Source organism: Anarhichas minor, unplaced genomic scaffold, assembly GCF_050575085.1.
Source record: "Anarhichas minor isolate MPS153535 unplaced genomic scaffold, ASM5057508v1 ptg000059l, whole genome shotgun sequence".
NCBI classification, from domain to species: domain Eukaryota; kingdom Metazoa; phylum Chordata; class Actinopteri; order Perciformes; family Anarhichadidae; genus Anarhichas; species Anarhichas minor.
Genome location: NW_027466505.1, coordinates 532,297 through 546,291, shown reverse-complemented (window position 1 = coordinate 546,291; position 13,995 = coordinate 532,297). Strand labels below are relative to the sequence as shown.

Here is a 13,995-nt window from a genome sequence, read left to right as displayed (position 1 = left end):
ATAGGATACATGTGCCTACTAGGTTTTATACATGTAGCTCAAACGTAGCACTGGGGCTGCTGTTCTGAAATATTGTAGGGGGCGCTATAGAGGCAATTTAAAACGGCCAAGCCCAAAACCCATATACACTATGTCTGCCTATGACCTATGACGCATGTACAAAGTTCCATGAGTTTTTGAGCATCCCAACCCACTAAACCATCAGCTTCCTTTTTCATGGCGAACGATGCGTCGCCACGGCAACAGCGTTCAATGAAAACGCACAATATTCATGATCATGCATCATCAATGTCTTAAGGCTCTCCTTACCAAATTTGAGACTCATCAGGTCACCTGGCTAGGAGGTATAAATAAAAGTATAAAATATGACATTTCCTTTAGCCAGTAGGCGGCGCTATGAGATATTTAATTTTTTTCAATTGAAGTATGTTCAAGCTTGAAGTATCATCATGCATAAGACGTTTTGTGCGGATTGGATAATGTACGTTGGAGTTATAACAACTTATAACAACTTATTTTTTGATAAACAATGAGGCAAAATGGCCGCCACGCCACGTCAAGGTTCTTCGATGAAAACTCTCGATTTTGATCACTTTTAATCACAAAGGTCTTAAGAGCATCCTGACCAAAGTAGAAGTTGATCGCATTAATTCTCTAGGAGGAGTTCGTTAAAATACGAAGGCTGAAAGCTGCAAAAAGTGACAAAAAGCACAACTTCGTGGGTTTACTGTAGCGCCCCCTAGCAGTTGAATGTAAAACAAATCACAGTTTATGTTACAGCATGCGATGTGCACATATGCTACAAAGTTTAGAATTTTAGGACAAACGGTTGAGAAGTTATGTGTATTGATATTAAGCCACGCCCCTAAGAAGTTTATTGGTCCATATCTTGTAAACGCTAAGAGCTATCATAAAGCTTTTGATACTCTTTGATGATGTAGATCCAGTAATTATCCACAGGAAATTTGGTAGCAAATGGACGCAGCATGTAGGAGCAGCTTGCAAAAATATGTTTTACACTAAATTCAATATGGCGGAAAATCTAAGAAGGCGGAGCTTAGGGGTCTGATTCGTTTTTATGTAGATCTAACTCAAGTGGACATGTGTGTCAAATTTCAAGTCAATCGGACAAACTGGCCGAGGGTTGCCGCAGGTCCAACCTGTAGGGGGCGCTAGAGAGCCATTTTGTTACACACAAATATGCAAATTTTGGCAGCAGAGTTTCTACACCAGACCTAACAAGGGTGCAAAATTGGTGAGTTTTCATGCATGGCAAGTACTCCTACAAGCTCCATCCCCACAAAAATAAGAATAATATATATAATCCTTACAGTTTCAATAGGGCCTTCGCAGGCCCGACGTCGGTTGCTCGGGCCCTAATTATTTTATTTATGGGTCAAATGTTCAACTTATATTACAGGTACCCTCTAACTTGTAATGTTAAAAAATATATATTTTTGATTGAAGCACAAATTCAGGGGTTCACCTCAAATTTGTGGATAATGAGGCGATAGATAAACCCAAAAGAGAGGATATGGTGACACAAAGACTCCTAAATAAGTTTAACATATCAACATATTATCCGTTCATTATCTTCTCTGCTTATCTGGGGTTGGACCCACTACCCCCCATGTGTTCCTAGGCCAGATATAGAATCTCCCCAACGTGGTCTGGGTCTACTGGGCCTCTATAGGGAGGCGTCCTGGAGGCCGCTTGTATCGCCGATCTTATTCTTTCTGTCTCGAACCAAAGCTCATGACCACAGGTGAGGATCTGAACGGAGACGGACTGCTATTTCTAGAACTTTGTCTTCTGGCTCAGCTCCGTCTTCACAACAGTCCAATACAACGTATTCATCACTGCTGACGCCGAACCGAACCTCCATCTCACGCTCCCTTTGACCCTCACAGGTGAACCAGACCGAGATCCTTGAACTTCCTCCCTCTCTTTGAGCTGAGACTCAATCCCAAACCAGGACCTCAGACTTGGAGGTTCTGACTCTCATCCGAACCGCTTCACACTCTTCTACAAACCGCCTCAGCACTGCTGAAGGTCACGTTCTGAAGGATCCACAGAACCACATCATCTGCAAAAAAACGAGACGCAATTCTGAGGTCCTTAAACCGGACTCTCTCTCCCCAAAGAAGTCATAGTATAGCATATCAAAAAAAGTGATATTGTATTTGTTCTCATGACAAACTTTATTCATCTTAACAAACTGAACATCTGTCTCACACAAGAAATCTGTTGAATCCACAACTCGCTGCGTTTCTTCACAGTGTTTGTGGTGGTGGAGCGTCGTCCCTGAGTGGACTGAAGCTGTCAATCTGTTTGACAATCCTCTCAGCGATGTTTCTGCTGTTGGCAGCAACAATTCTTCTGGACATCAGGTCCACTGCTCCTCCTGAACACACAATGTTTTAATGCCTATCTCCTCCATTGAAATCAACAGAAACACTGAAGTTCTCTTTGAGTATCTTTACCCTCCACGTCCATGAGGACTCCTCCAGCCTCTGAGACGACCAGAGATCCTGCAGCGACGTCCCAAACGTGGATCCCGATCTCATAATACGCTTCAACACAACCGGACGCCACATGACACATGTTGATTGCTGCAGTTCCTGCACCGCGCACCCTGGAAACATGCATATACTGTCAAAAATACACACCAATTACAATATCAGTAAATTACTGCAGTATCGGTAGTATTACCCGTGTACAGGGATGCAGAGAACACTCCTCAGGCTCGAGAAGATTTTCTCTACAGCTTCAGGGTCTCTGCTGGATCCAAACTCTGTGGCAATGATCGACTGTTTAATGTCTGACAGTAAAAAAGAAACGGGTCAGATTGTGGCCTCAGTCTAGATCAGAGCATCATGACATCACATCCTGTTCCTGTACGTTTTTGGTTGTCCTCAGATACATCTAGTGATGAAGAGACGTGTGTTATTGATTACTGACCTTCCCGATCAGAAACCTGCAGTGGCTCTCCGTTACAAAACGCTCCCTTCCCCCTCCTCGCTGTGTACATCTTATCTTCCAAACAACTGTAGATCACACCGAACTCCATCTGAAAGAGGAAGGACAGCTGTAGAGCTGCAGGTCATACTAGAGTAAGTCAGAGTGAAACAGGTCATAGTAATGTAAGTCATAGTATTGTAAGTTTTAATAAGTAGGTCATAGTACACTCCTCCGCGAATCGCCACCTTATCGTGGTGGAGGAGTTTGAGTGGCTCAGTGATCCTGGGAGCTATGTTGTCCTGGGCATTAGCCCCTGGTAGGGTCTCCCAAGGCAAACAGGTTTCAGGGGAGAGCCCAGACTAAGAGCGGTTCAAAACGACCCCTATGATAGTTAGCCCACGGACTATAGCCACCTCGCCCGGACCAGGGAAACCGGGGTACCCTCCCGGAGCCAGACCCAGGAGGGGAGCTCGTAGGCGAGCGTCTGGTGGCCGGGCCTTTGCCCATGGGGCCCGGTCGGGCTCAGCCCGAATAAACACCATGGAGCAGCCACCCTGTGGACCCACCACTCGCAGGGACAAGCATCGGGGTCGGGTGCTATGCAGACTGGGCGGCGGGTCGGGCGGGAGGCCCGGGCATGCCGATCGCCGGCGGCATAGACTAGCTCTAGGGACATGGAACGTCACCTCGCTAGCGGGGAAAGAGCCGGAGCTGGTGCAGGAGGTGGAGCGATACCAGCTAGAAATAGTTGGACTCACCTCCACACACAGCGTTGGCTCTGGAACCAAGCTCCTGGAGAGGGGTTGGACTTTGTCCTTTTCCGGAGTTGCCCAGGGTGAGAGGCGCCGGGCAGGAGTGGGGATACTCACGAGGCCCCGGCTGAGCACCGCTGTGTTGGAGTTCTCCCCGGAGAGCGAGAGGGTCGCCTCCATGCGCCTATGGGTTGCGGGGAGCAAGGCTCTGACTGTGGTTTGTGCTTATGCACCAAACAGCAGTTCGGAGTATCCGGCCTTCTTGGAGTCGGTGGGAGGGGTCCTGGAAAGGATGCCGCCTACCGACTCCATAGTTCTCCTGGGGGACTTCAACGCTCACGTGGGCAATGACGGAGAAACCTGGCGGGGGGTGATTGGGAGGAACGGCTTGCCCGATCTGAACCCGAATGGTGTTTCGTTATTGGACTTCTGTGCTTGCCACGGTTTGGCCATAACGAACACTATGTTCGAACATAAGGTGGCTCATAAGTGTACCTGGTACCAGAACACCTTAGGCCGGAGATCAATGATCGACTTTGTAATCGTATCATTTGATTTGCGGCCGTATGTCTTGGACACTCGGGTGAAGAGAGGAGCAGAGCTGTCAACTGATCACCACCTGGTGGTGAGTTGGATCAGATGGCAGGGGAACCGGTTGGAAAGACCCGGCAAACCCAAACGTGTAGTGAGGGTAAACTGGGAACGTCTGGCGGAGGACCCTGTCCGGGAGGTCTTTAACTCCCACCTCCGGAAGAACTTCTCACACATCCCGAGGGAGGTTGGGGACACGGAATCCGAGTAGACCATGTTCAAAGCCTCTATTGTGGAGGCAGCGCCTGAGGACCTAGGGGGAGGCTCACCCATATCCCTGGCAGAGGTCGCTGAGGTAGTTAAAAAGCTCCTTGGTGGCAAGGCGCCGGGGGTGGATGAGATCCGCCCTGAGATGCTTAAGGCGCTGGACATAGTTAGGCTGTCCTGGTTGACACGCCTCTTCAATGTCGCATGGGGGTCGGGATCAGTGCCCATGGAATGGCAGACAGGGGTGGTGGTTCCCATCTTCAAAAAGGGGGACCGGAGAGTGTGCTCGAATTACCGGGGTATCACACTACTCAGCCTCCCGAGGAAGGCTTATGCCAGGGTGCTGGAAAGGAGGCTCCGACCGCTTGTCGAACCTCAGATTCATTACATTACATTACATTACAGTCATTTAGCAGACGCTTTTATCCAAAGCGACTTACAATTCAGAGTCTACCACATTTCTACACCGTAGGCACAGCTACGGGAGCAATTTTGGGGTTAAATGTCTTGCTCAAGGACACATCAACATGCAACTAGCGGAGCCGGAGCCGGGGTTCGAACCGCCGACCCTCTGATTGAAAGACGGCCCTGCTATCCACTTAGCCACAACCGCCCCAATCGCATTCAAGAGGAGCAGTGCGGATTCCGTCCCGGCCGTGGAACAGTGGACCAGCTCTTTACCCTCGCAAGACTACTGGAGGGGCTCTGGGAGTTTGCCCAACCAGTCTACATGTGCTTTGTGGACCTGGAGAAGGCTTTCGACCGGGTCCCTCGGGGGGGTCTTGTGGGGGGTGCTGCGGGAGTATGGGGTGCCGGTCCCGTTACAACGGGCGATCCGGTCTCTGTATGACTGCAGTAGGAGCTGTGTCCGCATTCTCGGCAATAAGTCAGACACGTTCCCGGTGGGTGTTGGCCTCCGCCAGGGCTGCCCTTTGTCACCGGTCCTGTTCGTGATTTTCATGGACAGGATATCTAGGCGCAGCCTGGGGGCGGAGAACGTTAGTTTCGGGGGTCTCGGGATCGCCTCTCTGCTATTTGCAGATGATGTGGTCCTGTTAGCCGAGTTTGCAGCAGAGTGTGAAGCGGCGGGGATGAGAGTTAGCACCTCCAAATCTGAGGCCATGGTTCTCTGCCGGAAACCGGTGGTTTGCTCCCTCCAGGTGGGGACGGAGTGCCTACCTCAAGTGAAGGAGTTTAAGTATCTCAGGGTCTTGTTCACGAGTGAGGGTAAGATGGAGCAGGAGATCGACAGGCGGATCGGTGCGGCTGCAGCAGTAAAGCAGGCGCTGCACCGGACCGTCTTGGTGAAGAGGGAGCTGAGCCGGAAGGCAAAGCTCTCAATTTACCACTCGGTCTACGTTCATACCCTCGCCTATGGTCACGAACTCTGGGTCGTGACCGAAAGGACAAGGTCGCGGCTACAAGCGGCCGAAATGAGTTTCCTCCGTAGGGTGGCCGGGCTCAGCCTTAGAGATAGGGTAAGGAGCTCGGTCATCAGGAGGGAACTTGGAGTCGAGCCGCTACTCCTTCGCGTCGAAAGGAGTCAGCTGAGGTGGTTCGGGCATCTAATTAGGATGCCTCCTGGACGCCTCCCACTGGAGGTTTTCCAGGCACATCCAACTGGGAAGAGACCCCGGGGAAGTCCCAGGAGAGATTACATCTCCCAGCTGGCCTGGGAACGCCTCGGGATCCCCCAGAATGAGCTGGAACATGTTGCCGGTGAGAGGGAGGTCTGAGTCGGCCTGCTTGGCCTGCTGCCACCGCGACCCGACCCCGGATAAGCGATGGAAAATGGATGGATGGATGGTCATAGTACAGTAGGTCAGAGTATTGTAAGTCATAGTATAGTAGGTGATAATATAGTATGCTATAGTATAGTAGGTTATAGTACACTAGGTTTTAAAACATAGGTCATAGTAAGTCATAATAAAGTCAGTCACTAGGGAGAAGATTTGTCTAATTTTTCATGGGCGCAACCCACATTAAACAGGCTTTCCAACGGTATAAGACTTATTGCCAAGAAGCATTGTTACAACAAAAAAATAATCTACCAAACACTAATTTCCTTACTAGTGACCTACTATACTGTGACCTACTGGTATAGTAGGTCACAGTATAGTAGGTCACAGTATAGTAAGTCACAGTATAGTAGGTCACAGTATAGTAGGTCACAGTATAGTAGGTCTGTATATAGTAGGTCACAGTATAGTAGGTCACAGTATAGTAGGTCACAGTATATAGTAGGTCACAGTATAGTAGGTCACAGTAAGGTAGGTCACAGTATAGTAGGTCACAGTATAGTAAGTCACAGCATAGTAGGCCACAACATAGTAGGCCACAGTATAGGTCACAGTATAGTAGGCCACAGTATAGTAGGCCACAGTATAGTATGCCACGACTTGGACTAGAAGTTCAACTCACCTGTTTGTTGACAGAAAATCCGATGGAAATAGCAACAAAAGGAAATCTGTTAAAGAGACAATTATGTATTTATTGGAGATAATAAATTATTAATAATAATAATAATAATAGTAGTAACCAGAAATCAAAGTAAACGCCTCCACCAACCAGTCAAGTTAGAAATTACATCCATCTATGTTCAAAATGTCATCACTTCATCATGTTATGCTTTTAGACTATGTTTGATTTTTTTATAAAACTCACGCGTGAACAAAGTTGGTCGTCCCATCGATGGGGTCGATGATCCAGGTGGGACGGTCAGTGAGGACACAAGGTTCACCTGCAGCTACAGACTCTTCCCCTATGAAGCTGACACACACACACACAAACACACACACACACACTTTCAACTTAAGATTTTTTTCTCTCATTGTTACTGTAAATAAAGCATGTTGTATATAAGCATATGTATATATGTGTGTGTGTGTGAGATTGGAGTTTTGATTGAACTGTTTAGTTTATGAGAATAAAGAAAGTCTCAACAGGAACTCGACATCCCTTCAGTGATTGAAAGATGGATCTGATCATTAACACAAGCAGGTGTTCTTACCTGTGAGTGGGGAATTTGTACTTCACTGATTGGATGATGAGTTGCTCCACCTTCTGGTCGGTTTGTGTCACCAGATCAACCGACGAACTCTTTGTCATCACCTTCCTGTCATCCTGCAGAGCCTCATGCACCACCTGATCAATACAGAGCACAGAGCCGATCAATACAGAGCACAGAGCCGATCAATAGAGAGCACAGAGCCGATCAATGCAGAGAACAGAGCCGATCAATAGAGAGCACAGAGCCGATCAATGCAGAGAACAGAGCCGATCAATACAGAGCACAGAGCCGATCAATGCAGAGCACAGAGCCGATCAATACAGAGCACAGAGCCGATCAATACAGAGAACAGAGCCGATCAATACAGAGCACAGAGCCGATCAATACAGAGCACAGAGCTGATCAATACAGAGCATAGAGCTGATCAATACAGAGCACAGAGCTGATCAATACAGAGCACAGAGCTGATCAATACAGAGCATAGAGCTGATCAATACAGAGCACAGAGCTGATCAATACAGAGCACAGAGCTGATCAATACAGAGCACAGAGCTGATCAATACAGAGCTGATCAATACAGAGTACAGAGCTGATCAATACAGAGTATAGAGCTGATAAATACAGAGAACAGAGCTGATCAATACAGAGCTGATCAATACAGAGCACAGAGCTGATCAATACAGAGCATAGAGCTGATCAATACAGAGCTGATCAATACAGAGTACAGAGCTGATCAATACAGAGTACAGAGCTGATCAATACAGAGCACAGAGCTGATCAATACAGAGCACATCAATACAGAGCTGATCAATACAGAGCTGATCAATACAGAGCACAGAGCTGATCAATACAGAGCACAGAGCTGATCAATACAGAGTACAGAGCTGATCAATACAGAGCACAGAGCTGATCAATACAGAGCTGATCAATACAGAGCACAGAGCTGATCAATACAGAGCACATCAATACAGAGCTGATCAATACAGAGCACAGAGCTGATCAATACAGAGCACAGAGCTGATCAATACAGAGCATAGAGCTGATCAATACAGAGCACAGAGCTGATCAATACAGAGCACAGAGCTGATCAATACAGAGCATAGAGCTGATCAATACAGAGCACAGAGCTGATCAATACAGAGCACAGAGCTGATCAATACAGAGTACAGAGCTGATCAATACAGAGTATAGAGCTGATAAATACAGAGAACAGAGCTGATCAATACAGAGCTGATCAATAGAGCACAGAGCTGATCAATACAGAGCACAGAGCTGATCAATACAGAGCATAGAGCTGTTCAATACAGAGCTGATCAATACAGAGTACAGAGCTGATCAATACAGAGTACAGAGCTGATCAATACAGAGTACAGAGCTGATCAATACAGAGCATAGAGCTGTTCAATACAGAGCTGATCAATACAGAGTACAGAGCTGATCAATACAGAGTACAGAGCTGATCAATACAGAGCACATCAATACAGAGCTGATCAATACAGAGCACAGAGCTGATCAATACAGAGTACAGAGCTGATCAATACAGAGCACAGAGCTGATCAATACAGAGCACATCAATACAGAGCTGATCAATACAGAGCTGATCAATACAGAGCACAGAGCTGATCAATACAGAGCACAGAGCTGATCAATACAGAGTACAGAGCTGATCAATACAGAGCACAGAGCTGATCAATACAGAGCTGATCAATACAGAGCACAGAGCTGATCAATACAGAGCACATCAATACAGAGCTGATCAATACAGAGCACAGAGCTGATCAATACAGAGCACAGAGCTGATCAATACAGAGCATAGAGCTGATCAATACAGAGCACAGAGCTGATCAATACAGAGCACAGAGCTGATCAATACAGAGCATAGAGCTGATCAATACAGAGCACAGAGCTGATCAATACAGAGCACAGAGCTGATCAATACAGAGTACAGAGCTGATCAATACAGAGTATAGAGCTGATAAATACAGAGAACAGAGCTGATCAATACAGAGCTGATCAATAGAGCACAGAGCTGATCAATACAGAGCACAGAGCTGATCAATACAGAGCATAGAGCTGTTCAATACAGAGCTGATCAATACAGAGTACAGAGCTGATCAATACAGAGTACAGAGCTGATCAATACAGAGTACAGAGCTGATCAATACAGAGCATAGAGCTGTTCAATACAGAGCTGATCAATACAGAGTACAGAGCTGATCAATACAGAGTACAGAGCTGATCAATACAGAGTACAGAGCTGATCAATACAGAGTACAGAGCTGATCAATACAGAGCACATCAATACAGAGCTGATCAATACAGAGCACAGAGCTGATCAATACAGTGCACAGAGCTGATCAATACAGAGCACAGAGCTGATCAATACAGAGCACAGAGCTGATCAATACAGAGTACAGAGCTGATCAATACAGAGCACAGAGCTGATCAATACAGAGCTGATCAATGCAGAGCACAGAGCTGATCAATACAGAGCACAGAGCTGATCAATACAGAGCACAGAGCTGATCAATACAGAGCACAGAGCTGATCAATACAGAGTACAGAGCTGATCAATACAGAGCACAGAGCTGATCAATACAGAGCTGATCAATACAGAGCACAGAGCTGATCAATACAGAGTACAGAGCTGATCAATACAGAGCACAGAGCTGATCAATACAGAGCACAGAGCTGATCAATACAGAGTACAGAGCTGATCAATACAGAGCACAGAGCTGATCAATACAGAGCTGATCAATACAGACCTGTATCTGTTACTTTGGAGGAGGATGACACTGAATTATCTGACTATGACACACACACACACACACACACACACACACACACACACACACACACACACACACACACACACACACACACACACACACACACACACACACACACACACACACACACACACACACACACACACACACACACACACACACACACCTCTCCGGCTCTTCTTGCGATGGCGACAGCGTGATCCATGGCGTTCTGCCAGAGGTCGGCCATCTTAGAAGAAGAACTCCTTAGAGGAAGAACTCCTTCAAGGACAAAAATGGCATCATCATCATGGTTGGCCTTAAAGAACCAATAGAACATGTTATGTATTCCATGGTGGCCTTAAAGAACCAATAGAACCTGTAAATATTCCATGGTGAACTTAAAGAACCAATATAACCTGTTATGTATTCCATGGTGGCCTTAAAGAACCAATATAACCTGTTAAATATTCCATGGTGGCCTTAAAGAACCAATATAACCTGTTATGTATTCCATGGTGGCCTTAAAGAACCAATATAACCTGTTATATATTCCATGGTGAACTTAAAGAACAAATATCACCTGTTAAATATTCCATGGTGGCCTTAAAGAACCAATAGAACCTGTTAAATATTCCATGGTGAACTTAAAGAACCAATATAACCTGTTATGTATTCCATGGTGGCCTTAAAGAACCAATAGAACCTGTTATATATTCCATGGTGGCCTTAAAGAACCAATAGAACCTGTTAAATATCCTGATGTTATTGGTTAACGTTATGTGATTGATTGATCCTGATGTTATTGGTTAACGTTACGTGATTGATTAATCCTGATGTTGTTGGTTAACGTTACGTGATTGATTGATCCTGATGTTATTGGTTAACGTTACGTGATTGATTGATCCTGATGTTATTGGTTAACGTTACGTGATTGATTTATCCTGAGTCGCTGGCTCTGTTCAGGTACCTTTTTGTATTTTCTGTTTTTAGCCTTTGAAGCACTTTCTTAAACTAATTTTACAAGTTTATCGTCATTATTATTATTTTCATTAATATAATCCGAACATAATTTAGAAAACGTGGGCGTGGACATTATACATTTGAAAAGCATGATAATATACTTTCTAAGATAACAAGCTGTGGTGCAACACCGGTGTGCGAGTTTAACTGGTTTTGAATTAACTGGTTTATGTGGGAGTGCCTGAGGCAGATGTGTGGTAGGAGTGGCATTTAAGGACCCACGTAGAATAAACAGGAAATAAATATTTCGATCGTTTCGCCTCTGTCTTTCACGTAGTTTCTACGGTTTCTTTTGATAGAATATAAACGGAACACTTTGCTGGAAAATGTACTACTCGTTCGCGAGGCTGTGGTTGAGATTCCGAGGACGCATAACGAGGACCAGAGTGAATGACAAAGTTGGTGGTAGGTGTCGATGCCTGTTCAAAATACTTACGTCAATACAAAATACTTATGTCAATAAATCCTTTAAGAAACGCTCTGTTGTCCGTCTTATATTTGTATCATATATCGTTATTAATCTCATGTCAAGTCGATTTGAGACCGATGTACCTGTCTGTGCATCCATACAGCCTGTGAGTTAAACATATGAGCTCAAACACCGCGTACAGATGACTGTCAACTGTGGGAAGCTGTGATCCACCCAGATTAACTTGTGATTCAACTTCTGTAGGCTCTCACATCGCTTATGTTTTATATTAAAGACTACGGACATGCATCTTATGTTAACGATATTCTACACTGTGCAGCACACATTCATCCAGATTAGACATGACTGGTAACTCTCGTTTTGTTACTAGAGGGTTTAATAACTACACGCAGGGGTTAGGGTGTCTGTTGAAACATTACGATGGAGAGGCTTGTTGGAGTATTAATTTAGGATTTCGACAGCATTACCACGACCAATTATCCATCTTCATTACGAAAATAAGATTTGTTGTCTGGTGACATAAAAATAGCGGAGCAAAGATACGTGACAAAGTATTCATCGTGTAAAGTTAGTAAATGCTTCACAATAACAAAATTGTAACTTGAGCAGATTACGTATATAATATAGTAACCTTTGGAAATAGTAATATATCTACAATATAGTCTACTCGCTGTCTTTTCTTCTTGTATCATTTAGACCGACCCAAATCATCATTTAGACCGACCCAAATCAAATACTTAATTAAGATTTCCCTATGGTGAGCTACGTGCACTAACGTTAATGTGACAGGAAACACAGTTCATCATGAATGGCGATACTGTGTGATGATGTGAATGTTACACGATGAGTACTTCGACATTTATCTTTGCTCCGTGGCTCAGTGGTAGTTCAGATGACACTTAGACATCATGGGTCGGTCAACGGTTCGATTCTTGTATGATGCATATTTCGACTATTTTTATGTCACCAGACAATAAATCTTATTTTCGTAATGAAGATGGATAATTGGTCGTGGTAATGCTGTCGAAATCCTAAATTAATACTCCAACAAGCCTCTCCATCGTAATGTTTCAACAGACACCCTAACCCCTGCGTGTAGTTATTAAACCCTCTAGTAACAAAACGAGAGTTACCAGTCATGTCTAATCTGGATGAATGTGTGCTGCACAGTGTAGAATATCGTTAACATAAGATGCATGTCCGTAGTCTTTAATATAAAACATAAGCGATGTGAGAGCCTACAGAAGTTGAATCACAAGTTAATCTGGGTGGATCACAGCTTCCCACAGTTGACAGTCATCTGTACGCGGTGTTTGAGCTCATATGTTTAACTCACAGGCTGTATGGATGCACAGACAGGTACATCGGTCTCAAATCGACTTGACATGAGATTAATAACGATATATGATACAAATATAAGACGGACAACAGAGCGTTTCTTAAAGGATTTATTGACGTAAGTATTTTGTATTGACGTAAGTATTTTGAACAGGCATCGACACCTACCACCAACTTTGTCATTCACTCTGGTCCTCGTTATGCGTCCTCGGAATCTCAACCACAGCCTCGCGAACGAGTAGTACATTTTCCAGCAAAGTGTTCCGTTTATATTCTATCAAAAGAAACCGTAGAAACTACGTGAAAGACAGAGGCGAAACGATCGAAATATTTATTTCCTGTTTATTCTACGTGGGTCCTGAAATGCCACTCCTACCACACATCTGCCTCAGGCACTCCCACATAAACCAGTTAATTCAAAACCAGTTAAACTCGCACACCGGAAGCTGTCCGTGTCTTTACACACAAGCGGCTTAAAAACACAAGTTAGTGAGTCTGGTGAGACGGAGACACAGAACCAGAAGAGAACAAGGAGAGTTAAAGACGGTGATTTACGATTGTAACGTGAAGGAGTAAACATGAAAACATCCTATAAACATCATTAAAGTCAAACCTGACGACAATCTGCTGTTGATCCGCTGCTGCTGCTGCGGCACCGCTTACTTCCGGTTTTCTTCTTTTTCTTCTTCCTCGTGCAGCGGAGTGCTGCTGCCTCCTGCTGGTGACGTACACACACTACAGATGATCACAGTCCTGAGTCAAATATGTCTCAACTCATCGCGTGAACTTTGTGTCTGTTCAGAGACTTCAGATGTCTCATTAACTTGTATTGTATCTTCACGAGGACTCGATTCAGTTTGAAGCCATCGTAGTGACCACATTTAAGAACAGATAGAGCACAGAGTACCTGAAAAG

General features: G+C 45.1%; 1 protein-coding gene across 1 annotated transcript; it reads right to left on the bottom strand.

Annotated features, from left to right (window-relative positions):
* Positions 1 to 2,177: 2,177 nt before the first annotated feature.
* On the bottom strand, positions 2,178 to 13,754 carry impa1 (inositol monophosphatase 1). The gene is made up of 9 exons (XM_076077478.1): positions 13,694 to 13,754; positions 10,477 to 10,571; positions 7,522 to 7,655; positions 7,176 to 7,280; positions 6,933 to 6,978; positions 2,962 to 3,070; positions 2,713 to 2,821; positions 2,484 to 2,635; positions 2,178 to 2,404 (listed from the first exon to the last, which is right to left on the bottom strand). The coding sequence occupies exons 2-9, from the start codon at positions 10,537 to 10,539 to the stop codon at positions 2,274 to 2,276; spliced, it is 849 nt and encodes a 282-aa protein (XP_075933593.1). The 5' UTR covers positions 10,540 to 10,571; positions 13,694 to 13,754; the 3' UTR covers positions 2,178 to 2,273.
* Positions 13,755 to 13,995: the final 241 nt, after the last annotated feature.

What these genes read in the sequence shown, in the direction of transcription:
- impa1 (XM_076077478.1), bottom strand. Translation starts at nt 10,539, where the DNA reads ATGGCCGACCTCTGGCAGAACGCCATGGATCACGCTGTCGCCATCGCA. An exon ending in CTCTGCATCCCTGTACACGG is followed by an intron (nt 2,636 to 2,712) that starts GTAATACTACCG and finishes GCATGTTTCCAG; the next exon opens with GGTGCGCGGTGCAGGAACTG. An exon ending in AGTCCTCATGGACGTGGAGG is followed by an intron (nt 2,405 to 2,483) that starts GTAAAGATACTC and finishes TTGTGTGTTCAG; the next exon opens with GAGGAGCAGTGGACCTGATG.